This window comes from Acinonyx jubatus, chromosome B1, assembly GCF_027475565.1.
Source record: "Acinonyx jubatus isolate Ajub_Pintada_27869175 chromosome B1, VMU_Ajub_asm_v1.0, whole genome shotgun sequence".
Classification (NCBI taxonomy): Eukaryota; Metazoa; Chordata; class Mammalia; order Carnivora; family Felidae; genus Acinonyx; species Acinonyx jubatus.
Genome location: NC_069382.1, coordinates 39610479 through 39627645, shown reverse-complemented (window position 1 = coordinate 39627645; position 17167 = coordinate 39610479). Strand labels below are relative to the sequence as shown.

The 17167-nt window shown below is 39.1% G+C and overlaps 1 protein-coding gene across 2 annotated transcripts in view; it reads left to right on the top strand.

Moving 5' to 3' along the window:
• The window catches only part of AP3M2 (adaptor related protein complex 3 subunit mu 2), a 109186-nt gene extending 94503 nt beyond the window's left edge, over positions 1 to 14683 (top strand). For both annotated transcript variants that reach the window (XM_027071424.2, XM_015088486.3), the window contains exons 4-9: positions 1101 to 1238; positions 8381 to 8466; positions 8722 to 8855; positions 10649 to 10856; positions 11131 to 11275; positions 12422 to 14683. In XM_027071424.2, the coding sequence (XP_026927225.1) occupies positions 1101 to 1238; positions 8381 to 8466; positions 8722 to 8855; positions 10649 to 10856; positions 11131 to 11275; positions 12422 to 12522 (812 nt within the window). In that variant the 3' untranslated portion in view covers positions 12523 to 14683. The remainder of the gene's footprint in view (positions 1 to 1100; positions 1239 to 8380; positions 8467 to 8721; positions 8856 to 10648; positions 10857 to 11130; positions 11276 to 12421) is intronic.
• Positions 14684 to 17167: the final 2484 nt, after the last annotated feature.

Genomic DNA, 17167 nt, shown 5'->3' with positions numbered 1-17167 from the left:
GGAGGGGCAGAAAGAGAGGGAGACACAGAATCCGAAGCAGCTCCAGGCTCTGAGCTGTCAGCACAGAGCCCGACACGGGACTCATCTCATGAACGGTGGACCTGAGCTGAAGTCAGCTGCTTAACTGACTGAGCCACCCAGGCGCCCTATACTGCTTTAATTATTACAGCCTAATGACATGTTTTAACATACGGTGCCTCTTTTAAGAAAAACACATTTGTTGGGTTTTTCAATAATCTGGATTCATTTAACTCTTAAACTGTTTGTTAGTGCCTGGATCATTTATAAATACTATGGAGTCATTTTTCTGAACTTCTCTTAAATCTAGAAAAAGATACCTGAGCTGAAAGTACCTTTTGAAAAGCTGAAATGTTGTGTAAATATGCTGAATATATGCGTGTATTTAATGTTTCTTTCTTTAGATTAAAAGGTCCAGGTTACAAAAGAAGGAAATAGATTTTTAATTAGTTATAATATTTCAGAATTTCACTATAGCACTTTTGAATTAAAAAAATATTTTTGATGCTTGTGGGAGGAAAAAACAAGGAATTGATTTGCAACTCTTAGGGAAAGATCTAATTTGTATTATTTTCCTAACATTCAGTGTACATTAGTTGTAGTAAAATGTATACATTTAATACCTAGCATAAATGTACCTAAGAACGCCTAGCATAAATGTACCTAAGAACGTACCTTAAACTAGAATACTGTTTTTACCCATGAAAATTTTATATTTATGTAGATTACCATCCCTACTGAAAGCCAATACATTATTTAAGCTACAAGCTATTGTGAAATTTGAGAGACCAACTTCAGGTTTCTTTCAAAACCAAAATATGATATCTGTTTCTCAAGTAACTTTTTTAACCTTTATTCTGGTCGAGGAAGCAGACCAGATGGCAACAACTTTTTAAAATAGACTAGGTTACCCATATATAAGTTGGGAAACTCTTATCTTTTTTTTTTTTTTTTTAATTCTTCAATTGAGTGCATGAAGAGTGGGAGCATAGAAACTCCTAGGGAAGTGTTCTATGATTATTAGATAACTGGTTACATCTAACCACAATGGAATTAAATTACAGTAATATTCATTATCTTAGGAAGCACCAATGTGGGTGACCAGCTTCCTACTGGGCAGCTGTCAGTGGTGCCCTGGCGACGGACTGGGGTGAAATACACTAACAACGAGGCCTATTTTGATGTGATCGAAGAGATTGATGCCATCATTGATAAATCAGGTAGGTGTTTTTAATCTGTTTTCAGAACTGGAAAGTATAAAGATGGGGTGCCTGGGTAGCTCAGTCAGTTAAGTGTCTGACTTCAGCTCAGGTCATGATCTCATGGTTTGTGAGTTCGAGCCCTATGTCAGGCTCTGTGCCGACAGCTCAGAGCCTGGAGCCTGCTTGAGTCTGTGTCTCCCTTTCTCTCTGCCCCTACCCCGCTTACTCGCTTTTTCTCTCTCTCTCTCTGTCTCTCAAAAATAAATGTTAAAAAAATGTTTTGAAAGTGGAAATAGTCTCCTTCATATAATGCTTGCTAGTATCAGAATTATCCCCCTTTCAAGATCATTCATTTTAACTTAGCGCCTACTTTGTGTCAGGCGCTGTGCTGGGTACTAGGAATAGACTTAAATATTATAATGCAGATGACACAATCATATATATAGAAACCCCTAAATACTCGACAAAAACTCTTAGAACTAGTAAACAAATTCTGTAAAGTTGCAGGGTACATAATCAACATATAAAACATTTCTAAATATAATGAACTATTCTAAAAGAAAATTAAGAAAACAGTCCCATTTACAATAGCAACAAAAAGAACAAAATAGTTAGGAATAAACTTAACCAAACTTGTACTCTGAAAATTACAAAACATTGATGAAGAAAATTAAAGAAGACACAAATAAGTGGAAAGACATCCTGTGTTCATGGATTGGTAGAATTAATATTATTAAAATGTTCATACTACCCAAAGTGATCTACAGATTCAGTGTAATCACTGTCAAAATCTCAATAGCATTCTTTACAGGAATAGAAAAACAGTCCTAAAATTCATATGGAACCACAAAAGATTCCAAATAGCCAAAGCAATCTTGAGCAAGAAGAACAAAGCTGGAGACTTCATACTTCATGATTTCAAAATATATTGCAAAACTATGTAATTGAAATAGTATTATACTGACATAGAAGTAGACACATAGACCAGTGAAACAGAATAGAGTGCTCAGAAATAAATGGGGCATCTGGGTGGCTCAGTTGGTTAAGCGTCCACTCTTGATTTTGGCTCAGGTCATGATCTCATGGTTCATAAGACTGAGCCCGCATCAGGCTCCACACTGAGCATGGAGCCTGGGATGCTCTCTCTCTCTCTCTCTCTCTCTGTCTGCCCATCCCCCACTCGTGCTCTCTCTCAAAATAAATAAACATTCAAAAAATATCTTTTAGGGGCTCCTGTTGGCTCAGTTGGTTGAACGCCCAACTTCAGCTCAGGTCATGATCTCACAGTTCATGAGGTTGAGCCCTGCGTTGTGCTCTGTGCTGACAGCTCAGAGCCTGGAGCCTGCTTCGGATTCTGTGTGTGTCTCTCTCTCTGCCCCTCCCACATTCATGCTCTATCTCTCTCAAAATATACATAAACATTAAAAAAATATTTTTTTAATTAAAAAAACAGAATTGGTTAGTCCTTGTGAGGGACAGTTTTTAAAAAAAATCTTCTAAAAAACTGATTTTTAAACATTTACAGTCAACTGATCTTCAACAGGAGAGCCAAGATTGTACCATGGGGAAAGGATAGTCTCTTCATTAAATGATGCAGGGAAAACTGAATATCCATATGTGGAAGAATAAAATTGGACCCTTACCTCACACCAAAAAAAAAAAAAAAAAAAAAAAATCAACTCAAAATGGATTAAAGACTTAAATGTGAGATGTGAAATCATAGAACTACTAGAAGAAAACATAGGGAAAAAACTTCTTTTTTGGGGGGTGGGGTAGGGGAAAACTTCTTGACACTTGTATGGGCAATGACTTTTTTTGGATTTGACACCAAACACAAAGGCAACAAAAAGCAAAAATAGACAAAAACTAAAAAGTTTCTGCACAACAAAAACAGTCAACAGAGTGAAAAAACAACCTGTTAGAGAAAATATTTGGAAACCATATATCAGATTAGGGGTTAGAACCAAAATATACAAAGAACACACAGAACTCAATAGCAAAAAAACCCAAATAACTTGATTAAAAAGTGGGCAAAGGATCTGACTAGACATTTATCAAACAAAGACATACAGATGGCCAATAGATGTATAAAAAGGTGCTCAACGTCACTAATTATTAGGGAAATCAAAACTACAATGAGATATCACCTCACAGTAGTTATAATGGCTAGTATCAAAACGGCAGACAATAAGTGTTAGTAGTGTTGTGGGGAAAAGAAAACCCTAGTACACTGTTGGTGGGAATGTATATTGGTACATTCATGGAAAACTATCAAAAAAATAAAAAATAGAACTACTTCGTGATCCAGTTTTTCCACTTCTGGATGTATCCAAAGGAAATGAAAGAATTAGCTCGAAGAGGTATCTGCACTCCCATGTTCATTGCAGCATTATTCACAATAGCCAACCTAAATGTCTTTTGATGGATGAATGGATAATGAAAATGTGAGATAGACATGCACACAGGCATGTTATTCAGTCACAAGAAAAGAAGGAAATTCTGCCATTTGCAACATGGATAAACCTGGAGGACAGTATGCTAAATGAAATAAGCCAGAGAAAGAAAGACAAACACTGCATAGTCTCACTTATCTGTACAATCTAAAATAGTCAAATTCATGGAAGCAGAGGGTAGAATGGTGTTACTAAGGGCTAGTGGGTGGGGGAAGTGGGGAGATATTTGGTCAAAGGGTACAGAGTTTCAGTTATGCAAGATGAGTAAATTCTGGAAATGTACAGCACAGTGACGATAGTTAATACTGAATTTTATACTTTTTCTCAGCTTTATTGAGGTATTATGGACAAATAAAATTGTAAGATATTTAAAATGTATATTGTAGTGATTTGCTGTATGTATTCATTTCAAAGGATTCCCCCATCTAGTTAAATTAACACATCCATCACCTCATCATAATATGTATTGTATACTTGAAATTTGCTAATTAATATGTTAGTTAACTTGTTTGTGGTGATCATTTCGCAATGTATATATACCAAAATATCAAGTTGTATACCTTGATTATATACAGTTTTTGTTAATTATACCTCAATAAGGCTGAAAATGGCAATTCAAAATAATATGATGCAGACCAATGCTTGTTGGTGTTACAGATCTTATCCTCTTAAATAAAAAAATTGTTCTTTAATGGTGTTCTAGATCTTGTCCTCTTAAGTAAAAAAAGTAGCAAATGAATCTCTTTTAGATTTCCTTTTGAATGTATTTGACTCCCAAATCTGATGGCAGAACTGACATTGTAATCACTAAAATTCAGGGAGCCTTCTTTTCTATCTGTTCTGAATTACAGCAATCTGTTCTAGAGCTTAGAAATTTGTAGAAAGTTCTTTTCACATTAGTGAACTCATTCATTCAACAAATGCTTATCGAAAACCTGTTGTGTTGTAGCACAGTGCTGACTAATGGATATTTGATCATGAACAAGATACAGTGAAGGAGTATTCCAGGTCACACAGTCCCCTCCTCATTGAGAATCTTTGCTGATAATAGTGTAATAATAATAATGACAGTGGTGTGTAATGGGAGGTATCACTACTGTAAGGATGTCATACATGAGAATTATGTGGAGAAAGAAAAGGCTAAGGATTCCTGGAAATGAGCAAGGGAAGAAGAAATGAATTGCAAGTGAAAAGACAACAAATACATATTTGAAGATGAAATATAGAAATTCTCAAAAAGGAAAGGAAACCCAGTAATTAAGTTATTGAATAGCAACCTATAATATCCCCTTCCCACACATATAGGAAAACAGCAATTCTTTGTTAATAATGAATAAAGATATGTCATTTACAGGGACAATTGGTAGTCTGTCAAAATAGAGGGGGGTCTACATCTTTCCCATGACAAGCCTTTGGAGATTCTTGTTATGTAAATGTGGGTGGTGGCCACTGGCTTTTGGTTCAATAACGATTTCAACATTTTTTGACTAATAATTTCTAAATTCTGCAGCAAAGTCTTTTCAAAACCTTAATCCTGAATTGTGTTCAATACACAAAGTTCTGGACCTCTTTATGACCTGACTTTATTGTAGCTATTGTTATTGTCAGTGATCGTGATTATGATGTGATTTTGTTGTTGACAATGATGAGGTTCTACAAACAAAGGAGACAAAAGAGGCCAGAAAGAAAGAAAGTGAGAGTTTATGGCTGCAGAAGCTTATTTAGAGTCTAGTGAGGAAGAGGGAGGTAAAAAGAATATAAGCGATGTATCCCACCCATCCAGAGCAAAGTGTAAAGAGAGCTGATAGTGTTTGTGCTCTATCAGTAGAATGAATGGAAGTTATTAAGACCCTCAGGGATTTGGGAACAAAGTAGGTGCAAACACTTTAAGGTGAGTAAAATATTTTTGGGAAATAAAGTAGTTCAGCATGAATGCATTGAGAGGCATTAAAAAAAAAAAAAAGTAATGAGGCTTTAAAACTAAGTAGGCAGCAACTTTTCATATTAGCCCAAAACTGGAAATAACCCAAATGTCCACCAGTAACAGGACACAAATTTCAATATGGTCCCATAAGAGAGTACTGTGTAGTAATGAAAAAGAATGAATAATCCATATATCCAGCACATGAATGAATCTTACATTGTTGAGTAAAAAAGATAGATGCATAAGATTATATACAGTTATATACATTTATATGAAGTTTGAAAACAGGTACAACTTCATCAAAGGTAACAGAAGTCAGAACTAGCATGGGGATGCAAGAGGAGCATGCTGAGATGCTAAAGAAGGTTCTGTGTCTAAAGTTATTTACTGTGGAGGAGGAAAAGGCAGTGTTACTGCACAGGGCCCTCGATCCCCAACCTCCCATCATCTCTTCCCCTGTATGCATCTGTCCATGTGGCTAACTTTTGACATGTATATTTTTTTCGTTGTTTTTTTTTTAATGTTTATTTATTATTGAGAGACAGACACAGAGCATGAGCAGGGGAGGGGCCAAGAGATGGAGAGACACAGAATCTGAAGCAGGCTCCAGACTCTGAGCTGTCAGCACAGAGCCCGACATGGGGCTCGAACCACAAAGCGCAAGATCATGATCTGAGCCAAAGATGGACGCTTAACCAATTGAGCCACTCAGGCGCCCCTTGACACGTATATTTTTACAACCTGTAAATTCTGAATCAGCCTGTCTTGTTTAGACTGTATACATTCTTATATCTGACATTCTTGTAACTACTGTGTGATCAGTAAGATTCCTAGAAGAAATTCTGCTTTAAAAAAAAAAAGATTGCCAGGTGGAGAGGGGTGACATATATTCTACATTAATGGGTGGTCAGTCTGTAGGATCTTTAAAACAAGTATATTGTTAACAAATATAACAAAGGTGAATAAAGGCACAACTAAAAACGGGGAAAAAAAGGTTCTGTATCTTGATGTGGGTGGTATTTTCACGGGGTGTATACATATTTAAAAATTACTGAGTCATACATTTAAGATTTTTGCATTTAAGTAGAAGTTTTCCCACAATAAAAAAAAAGTACACAACAACTGGGTAGATAGTTAGCATGCCTTGCATGCCATTTTAAGGAGAACCATTGGGAGTGATTGAAGAGGTTTGTTTTTTTTTTTTTTTTAAAGGTTTGTGTATTTATTTATTTTGAGAGAGAGAGAACGAGCAGGGGAGGGGCAGAGAGAGAAAGAGAGAAAGAGAGAATCCCAAGCAGGCTCCACACTGTCAGCACAGAGCCCAATGTGGGGCTCGAACCCACGAACTGTGAGATCATGACCTGAGCTGAAATCAAGAGTCATGATTTCGACTGAGTCACCCAGGTGCCCCGCAATTGAAGAGTTTTAAGTTGGGGAGTGACTTGATTCAGATTTGTAGTTGAAAACTATCAGTCTAGTTGCAGTGTGAAGAGTGGCTTCAACTGAAGGCAGGAAAACCAGGAGGCTGACAGCTGGAGTCCAGGCACAAAATATAGATTCCATAATGGTGGTCAGGAAGGAAAGGAATGAATAGATGTAAGAGACAGAAGTCAGAAAAGAGAGGAATTGATAATTGATTGGATATGAGCACTGAAGAAGTATAGTTAGTCAAGGATGCATGTATGTTTCTGACTTAAGCAGCAGGTTAGATGGTACCATCATAAAGAAAGAAAATAGGGGGCACCTGGGTGGCTCAGTCTGTTGAGTGTCTGACTTCAGCTCAGGTCATGATTTTGCGGTTTGTGAGTTCAAGCCCCACATCAGGTTCTGTGGTGACAGCTCAGAGCCTGGAGCCTGCTTCAGAGTCTGTGTCTCCCTCTCTCTGCCCCTCCCCCACTTGCGCTCTGTCTCTCTCTCTCAAAGATAAATAAGCATTAAAAAAATTTTTTTTAAAAAGAAGGAAAATAGGAGAGCAGATGGAGGAATGGAGCTGATGTGCTCACTTTTTGGTGTATAGAGTCTGAAGTGCCTCCATGACATGCAGGTAGAGCTGTCTAGTTTGGCAAGAGTGAGACTGTGAACCTGAAAAAAGACTAGGCTATATTTGGCCATTAATGACAATCGAAGCCTTGGGAAGTAGGTGAAGTAACTCAAGGAGACCATGTTGAGTGAAAGAAAAGAGATGTTCAGAATTGTGAAAACACATCAGCATTCAAAAGATGTGCAAAGAAAGAGAAGCCTGCAGAAAGCACAGAGGAAGAGGAGCTAGAAAAACAGAAAACTAGGCGAGGTTAGGAGAAAGGAGTGTTTTACAAAGGAAGAAGTGGTCAAAAATGGCATGTTGCAGACAGGTCCTGTGGGATAAAGACCAAAAGTGCCCACTTGATTGAGCAGCAGAGCTCATTGGGGACCTTAGGGAGAGCAGGTTCTGCTATGACGTTTTCTGAACCATTGGTTATGATGACACCCTTTTTGATTCTGGGGCTAGAATGAAAACTTCTTTAAGCTAATTGTCTCTTTAATCTTTTATCCCCATTGCTTCATCCTAGTGTCTCATACTTGATATGCAGCTGATAAATGTTTGGAAGGATGGATCAATGGATTAGGTAGATGAACTGGATAGATGGACAGAAGGAAAGGAGAAAGGGAGGGAGGGAGAAGAAAAAAGTTGGGAAGGAAAAGAGAAAGTTAAAGAAGGTGGTAGGGAGGAAGTAAGTTGGTTGGGAAGGACGGAGAAGCGTCGAATAGCTTCTTACTTTCTCTTTGTTTTGTTCCTATCTCAGGTTCCACAATTACTGCTGAGATCCAGGGGGTGATTGATGCCTGTGTCAAGCTGACTGGAATGCCAGACCTTACGCTTTCCTTCATGGTAAAATCCTGAACCACAGGTTCACATCTTGGGATGGGAAATTAACTGTTTCTGGAAAGACAGTGGTGAGAATGGAATGGAACAATAAGAAATAAGGACAGCTACAAAGTTTATATCAGGCTTGAATTTTCTATAAGTAGCTACGGAATTTCTGTGTGCATGTGTTTAAATAAAAACAACATCTGAATGACTTTCCTGAAAGAAATATGGGTGTTTAATTCCTACTTCTTGCTTTTCCTTGCCCGGTAACTACAGAATCCCAGGTTGTTGGATGATGTCAGCTTCCATCCTTGTGTCCGTTTCAAGCGCTGGGAATCTGAGCGTATCCTCTCCTTCATTCCTCCTGATGGAAACTTCCGCCTGCTCTCTTACCATGTCAGTGCACAGAAGTAAGCAGCCCTTATAATTAAGAACAGAATCTGTGTATATTCTGTTCCAGATATGTGGAAACAGTATCTAGTGATTAAGGACTCAGGTTATGGATTCAAATTCCAGCTGGATTCAAATTCCAGCTTCTGTACTTAACTAATCGGGTAACCTCAGGTGAGTTGCTTAACCTTTCTGTGTCTGTTTTCTTATCTGTAACTGGAAAATGAAAAAAGTACCTTGTTTGAGGATTAAATAAAGCAATCTAAATAGTGCTTAAGAGGAAGTTAGTGCTTATAGTTTGCTGCTGCTATTTTTGTTGTTGTTATTATATGCCTAAACAAGAACTTTTTTTCTCAAATTGGAATCTGAGTACACCTATATTCAATCCCCCTAACCCAAAAGAACATTAAATTATGCTATGAGAAACTATAAAAGGCAGTCATTTTTGGTCGTGAACATTCTCTTTAATATCTTGTCTAAGGACTTTTATTTTTATTTTTTTTAATGTTTTATTATTTTTTTGAGAGAGAGCATACAAGCAGGGGAGGGGTGGGACAGAGGATCTGAAGCAGGCTCAGTGCTGACAAGCTGACAGCAGAGAGCCCGATGCGGGGCTTGAACTCAAACCGTGAGATCATGACCTGTGCTAAAGTTGGATGCTCAACTGAATGAGCCACCCAGGTGCCCCTGTCTTGTCTAAGGACTTTTAGAAGGTGTGTAGTAGAAGATACACACACTGAAAAGAGCTATGACACCTCAGAGCCACCAATACTTTCCTATGTGATTTGGAATAAATAACTTAGGAAAATATCTGCGTGCTTGAGAGCAAAGACTCTGGACTCAGTCTGTCTGCACTTAAATCCCATCTTTAGTACTTATGATACATGACCTTGGGCAAATTACTTAATCTTAGTGAAGTATAAGGACATCATTATTTATCTAGAAAAACAGGACAATAGCAGTACGTACTTCATACTTATTAAACAAGGTAATGGAACTAAAACACTTAGCATAGTATTGGCACACAGGAGTGTTTAATAGATGTTAAAAACTGTTATTGCTTTGGTATTAATCTGTGATTTCTGTTTCCTGTTCTGTCCTATCGTGACAACCTACCATACCTCATAGGGTTTTTGTGAGGATCAGAGAAAGTCAGGTAAAGGCACTCCCGAGATACTATCAAAGGTCCATGAGGTATGCATGTTACTCTCCCAAGTACAGATAATTATTGGTCACATGTCGTAAAGTAAAACACAGAAATATGGTGACTCCTAATTTTGATCTGTAATGCCTTTCTCATAGTAGGCTTAGTATACTCTTTGATTTTTGTTATCTTATTCAGTCATTGGAAGACTTAGTTTATTTACTAGACAGCGTCGTAGCTTTATAAAAAGAAAAAAAAATTAAAGATTACTGTTTTTTTTTTCCTGTGTTTATTTTTTAATATAAGGAGTAAAGAAGTAGGTAATAATACTTAAAAGTCCTTAGACAAGATATTAAAGAGAATGTTCACGACCAAAAATGACTGCCTTTTATGGTTTCTCATAGCATAATTTAACGCTCTTTTGGGTTAGGGGGATTGAATACGGGTGTACTCAGATTCCAATTTGAGAAAAAAAAGTTCTTGTTTAGATATATAACAACAACAAAAATAGCAGCCGCAAACTTAATGAGCACTAACTTTCTCTTAAGCGCTAGATTGCTTTATTTAATCCTCAATGAGGCAAAAAAAGCACTTAGGATAAAATGAGAAAATGTTGCCATTGTTTCCAGTATAGTAATGAAATTGGTTTTTCGTCTCTCCCTTTTCCAGTCTGGTGGCAATTCCAGTGTATGTCAAACATAACATCAGTTTCCGGGATAGTAGTTCACTTGGACGCTTTGAAATAACGGTGGGACCGAAGCAGACTATGGGGAAGACCATAGAGGGAGTGATTGTCACCAGCCAGATGCCCAAAGGGGTCCTGAATATGAGCCTCACTCCATCTCAGGGGACACATACATTTGACCCAGTTACCAAGGTAGGAGGAGAATAAGCAGGAAGTTTTGAATTGCTGATGTTAAATAGAAGTCATTATGCAGGAGCTCTCCAATAGACTTTCCAGCTTGTTGAAAGGGGAGCTTGATCAGAGGGACATCGTTTTTTCCTTGAGATAATTTATGGTGACAAATAGTTTTCTCTACTGAAAGCCAGTTTAGAGGCTGCTTGTGATACTGTGAACAGATACCCTGAGATTAGAGATCGGCCACCTCAAATGACGGCTTCCACTGTAACTTCTTTCTTTTTCTTTGAAGATGCTGTCTTGGGATGTAGGAAAGATAAATCCCCAAAAGCTACCAAGTTTGAAGGGGACCATGAGTCTTCAGGCTGGAGCTTCCAAACCAGATGAGAACCCCACAATTAACCTGCAATTTAAGATCCAGCAGCTGGCCATTTCTGGTAAGTGATTCTCGGCTTCAGTGGCTTGATGAGAACAGAAGTGGCTTTCTCCACTAGGACGCAGACATCAGAAAACCTTCTGCTGACTCCCTGTTTACAGAGTTTGGTTTCATTACCTGATAGGTAATCTGGAGTAAAATCTTTCTAGCATTTCTGGGGGAAATCTATAATCCTTACTTTCTGAAGTTGGATTAAGGGACCTGACCAAAAACGTCTAAGATGCAGTTGAGAAGGAAACAGTGTAGGTGGACGGGGCATTCCCCAGCAGGTTTTGAGTCATCCTAGGGTTGTCAGTTTGGGGTTCAAAGGTTTTTAGCATGGGAAGGCTTCTGCATTCTCAGCTGGTCACTCAAAAGAATAATTTCCCCTCCATCCCCCCAGTTTCAGAAGACTTTCGTATTTGCTTTTATGAACATGTGGAACCCAAGTCAGCCCACTGTAGTCTACACCTGTCTTAGGATGATGATGATAGTAATAGTTACCATGTACTGGGCATTTACTATGTGCCAGGCAGTGTTTTAAGCCTTTGTCATCTGTTTTATTATTTAATCCTTAGAACAACCATGTAAGTAAGATAGATAGGAGATGACTTCAGCTTTATATGAAGTTCCTATTTTTCTTTACCAACAAAACTTATCTAATTTAAGTGATTAGCATTCACTTAAATTAGAAACTCATCATAAATGTTAGAGACCTATACAGTATAAAATGTGTTCTGCTTAATGCAGTGAGAATACTTATAGGAAACACTCATTTATTAATGCATTCACTGAGTTATGCTTTATTTCATTATTCATTAATTTCATTAATTCATGTATTCTGTCCAATAGCTGGACAAAAACATAGAGTGGTCTTATTTTTTCCTTATCCTCCTTTCATCTGCATATAACTTTCTGCCCTTCCCACTTTAGAAACAGGTCTTCTAATAGGATAGCTTCTTGTTGGAGCAATTTTTTATTATCAGTGTGTGGGCCAAGAGTGACAAATCTGTGAGCCTCAGAAAAGTGAAATAAATAAGGGAAAATTATTATTATTTTTCTGGTTCACTGTTATAGCTATCTCTATCCCACTGATCTCTGAATCGAAATGAATTTAGACAGATACGCTACATGCTTCTTTTGAATAATGCTTATGTTTTCCTTCCAGGACTCAAGGTGAATCGTCTGGATATGTATGGGGAAAAGTACAAACCCTTTAAGGGCATAAAATACATGACCAAAGCTGGAAAATTCCAAGTTCGAACCTGAAGGGAGAGTTTTGCAAAAAGAACATTCACGAATGCTTTTTTGTTTCTTACTTGTCTAAAAGTAAAAAGTAATCAGCCTGTCTCCTAGGTCAGTATCCCCTTTTGGACCCACCCACTCCCTTTTTTCCTTAGCCTGCAGTGCCGTGGAGCTAATCAAGGGAGAGAAGGGTTGCCAGGGAGAACCGGACCGAAGTCAAACACAATCAGCACCAACTCAGTTCTGAGAGAAGAGCTGTGTGACAGAGGGTAGAGATACCTAATGCCATATTGAACTATTTTGAACATGGTTACCATAGAAAAGGACTAGCATTTGTTACTTGCTTGGCTTTACTTCTCTAAAGTCAATGAACGACTTCTGTTTGTTGTTTAAGGTGGAGAGAAAGATAAGAAAGAAGGAAAGAAAGCTTGGAATAAAATGAATGCTAGTCAAGGGAAGGCCAGCAAAGGGTCTGACCTTCGAGGGAGAAGAAAGGAAGTGGTAGTAAAGACGTGTGAGTACACGTGCTCAGACGAGAGGCAGGGGGAAGAGCAGTCAAGCCCCACTGGGAGGACGGTTGGAAAGAATAGAGTTGAGTTGGTTTCTTTCTGATCCCTCTACTTTGATATACATATAAAAAAATTACTAGTACTTCTAGAAGTGAACTGGAAACTTCTTAAATTCGGGTCCGCTAATGACATGGAAGACTCCATTAGAATCAGATTTTCCTTTGAAGACTGCCACTATCTGACCAGTTTTCAGATACTAACGACTGTTAGCCTTTAGCACCTGGCCTGTCGTCTGCAGTGAGAAAGTGACCTGCCCTCTTCCTGGTGGGAGTTGCCTGAAATGCCCCTTTCCCTAACCCAGAAGAATTCTACTCATGTCACAGAATTCACCAGCCTTTTTCCTGTTCCACAAGGACAGTTTCAGAAAAGCCAATCCCATAATCCCCAGGGCAGCCAGATTCTGTGTGTCACAGTATTGAAGTGTAGGTGGCCAACTCATTCCTCATGAAGTACATCACAGCTGTAACCCAGTGGTGACTCCCTATTTACTCTTGTCAGTGCTAGACTGGTGCTGGAGTCTAAGCCTTGCTGTCTGAAACTTTTCCAGCAGTAACCCTAAGTAAAAAAAGAAAGCTTACCATCAAGGGGTATGGTTCATCCTGGAAGCTGTTCAGTAAAGTTGATTTCCCTAGAGTCTTCTGTGCTGGACTGTAATAGATTTATCAACAATATATATACCTACCTATCCATCTTTGTTTCAAGGCAAAAAGAAATTCCCTAAACCTTTGAATAAAACTGATGTTGAAGGAAGATGGGCCATGCTGATCATGTGTAACCCAGTTTAAGGAACATGGCAACTGAGGAAGTAACTCAGACTTTCCCAGTGGGTAATTTTTGCTCTAGTTCGATATATATATTAACCATTTAAATATTTATATAAAAGACAGGTTTTTAAATTCTTACTGCTATAGCTTAAGGAGTGATACTGTGCTCTGCTTCATGCGTGGGGAAAAATGAAGACCTATACTCTTCAAACCATATAATTTTTCTCTAAAGTCGTGTTTCTAAATATTTAAGTAATTTTGTTTTGCTAGTTTTATCTCCCTACTTCCTGGACTTGTTTTTGCTGCAGAGTAATGTTGCTTTGTGGTTTTCCTCTGGGATAAATCATGTTGTATACAAACAGATGTGTTCATAGTCCATCACTCCAGAATTTTCCTGAACTACTATGTCCTATATACACCCCTGGCAAGGTAGGGGAAACATCTCTGCCTCTGTGATCCCAGAATACTTGGAATTACTTCTCCTGAGGGCTCTGAAGGATTTTAAGGTTTCCTAGGTCATAGGAAACAACCAGTCTTGGTTCCTGGATATTTTTAGCTTTATAAATCCAGCTGCTAAATTTCCTTGTGGACAGCTCACCCTAATTTCAAGAGAAGAACTTGAGGAAAAGTAGAGTATCTAGGGTATGGGACCTGCGGGCCTTGGCATATGAAGTAACATGTCACCTGTGTAGCAGACCTCTGGAGCCCAGTGGAGAACATTACTGCTACCATCCAGCAGTGTGTTAACATTAACTAGTGCAGGGTGTTGTGATCGAGCTGTTCAATTCCATATGTGTCTTACGTGGAAGTATCTCCTATGCTTAAGTCTTAATAAAGTTCAGTTTTACCAGTCCTCTATGTCCTAAGTGTTTTTGTTACCAGGACTAACAGTGGTGCTATGCCTGGTAGGCCTCAGTAGAAGCAGTAAGAAATAAATCAATTTAGGGAGGATCTTATGATTTTTGTCTCTTCAACCAGCAGGCCTAAAGCCATATGTTATAGTGTGATTTTCTAGTTACCTCTGGAAATAGGAGATGTTGATATAATGTCATTTTTAAGGTTGTAAAAGCAAAGGTTGAGATCATGTTTTCCCCAGTGTGGAAAAGACAAAACCATTCAAGCTGCTGATGGCTATTCTAGTGCTTTCTCTGCTCTCTTGACCTTATGTTGGTCAGTTCAGGCATGAAACAGGGCTTCAAGGTCCTAAGCATCTTTTTTTTTTTTTTTTTTTACATTTTAGAGAGTGAGTTGGGGAGAGTGGTAGAGGGGGAGAGAGAATCTTAAGCAGGCTCCACACCGAAAGCAGAGCCTGATGCAGGGCTCAGTCTCACCACACTAGGGGAACTCATGACCCGAGCTGAAATCAAGAGTCAGATGCTCACTTGGCCAGCCATCTAGGCACCCCAGGTCCTAGACATCTTAATTGTGATAGGGATTTCTTGGAAGATAAGTCATTGGCAGTCTTTGTAAAGTATGGATACTGGTTGTTATCCCATATCTGTACTGATACCCTTTTGTAAATCCCTCCTGGCCATGAAGAGGACTTATTTCTGTTCGCAAACCACAGTGGTTGGTGTTTATTAATACTCCATCCCATCTGTCTTAGTCGTTGATATATCTTTTGCCCTCCTGTTTGCACCATGGTGAATTTTGTAAAACTTGTACTTTCCTCTGTGGCCAGTAGGTGGCGATGCCATGCCAGGATGGGATTAATTTTTTTAATTGTTAGCATTTTAAAAGGGGAATTGAATTTGAAACTCTTAAGCCTTCCCCCGAGATACCAAGTACTGGATTGTGTGAGTTTTTGGCTTTCGAAGTTAGACGTGGAACCAGAAGTTTACGACACTCTGTGATCACCAGACTTAAGATCTGGGCTCTAGAAGGGTGGCTATTTCTGTCATCTGAGTTCCTCTAAGTCTCTGCCCACTTAAATGTATTGCACAGCTACCTGATAATCTTTGTTCTTAATTTTGTTCTTCAGGTCTGTTAGCGTCTATTTGCTTTATTAGCCAGCTGGGGATAAGGAACTATTTAATTTCCCCTTATATGTTGTTCCATGGCCTAAGAAGTTCCAGACATTTTACCCTGAATTTCCTAACCTACGCTGGGGAATGATGTGTTGTTGTTCTTTGAATGTATTTTAGTATAATTCAAAGGGGTCTCTTTGCAGGGCTGGTACTCTGCCCTGTAGCTCAGTCAGTGGCCCCTTGTGAGCAATTGTCTTCATCCAAGTTGGCCGTTGCTAGGACTTCATCCAAAGGAATGTTGGGGCCTTTAACTTGGCCCACCCCATCAAGGCCTTACTGCTTCAGTTCATATTTCATTCACCCTCTGCAAAGAAGCTTGTCATGCAAAGGGGAGGGCCTGAAACCACCTGGATTCCTGGCAGAGATGTGGGAGCTGGGAGTCTCCTATTGCTGTCCTCAAGCAGTATTTCTCTAAAATGGCTGAGGTACACTTTGATCTAAAACAAAACCTGCCCCTTATACAGGGAAGTAGCGGGCAGTCTAAAAGTTGAGAAATCTGTGACTTCAGTCTCTGTGATCTGCATTTATTCAACTGCTCCAGGGACTTCAACATTTCAGGGAAGTGGTGGTTTTTTGTTTGTCTGTTTTTCTCCTTCTCTAAATTAAGTTCTGGGCTTTAGAGGGTTGCTTTTGTGAGCTGAAACTATGTGCTTCTAAGAACGTCTAAACTGAGCAGTTCTAACAGCCTTTCAAGAGACCTTTTTTTCTCCTCTCCAGGAAGCTGTCGGCACATACCCAAGGGCAGGCATCTCAGATTTATTCTGGGATCTGGGATGTCAGTGGTGATAAAATCTGGCAGGCTGCAGCCAGGAATAGGAGTCGCATCTCTAGTTAAGAAAATAAGAGAAACAGAAAACAGCATTACTTAAGTCACATGGACTGGTCTGGGAGTCCATTCTCTCTGATGACGGGGAAAGCTAAATGGGATGGGAAGAAAATGGTCCAAGTACTAGCCTCTCTTGTCTGCCCAACAGTGGGATGTCGCTATGCTAGGGAGGTCGTGCTTTGGTTCCCCTCGCTTCTCCTTCCTACTGCTGTGCTTGCTGGCCACAGAGCCTCCCTGCCCAGTCTGCTATCATTCCATCCACCTCGTGGTTCATTTTCCCCGGCTCTGTTCAGTTCATCATTCCTGTTACACGTAAGCCCCGGTGGCTCTGTGCTGCCTACAGAATGAAGTCCAAAAGTGCCTGGCATTCAAAGCACCGTCATCTAAATTCCTACCTGTGTTCTTCATGAACTTCACTTCTGGCAACCTGTACAAAATCCTCTCCCTACTCCCACTGCTCTTTTTGCTCTCCAGATCTTTATA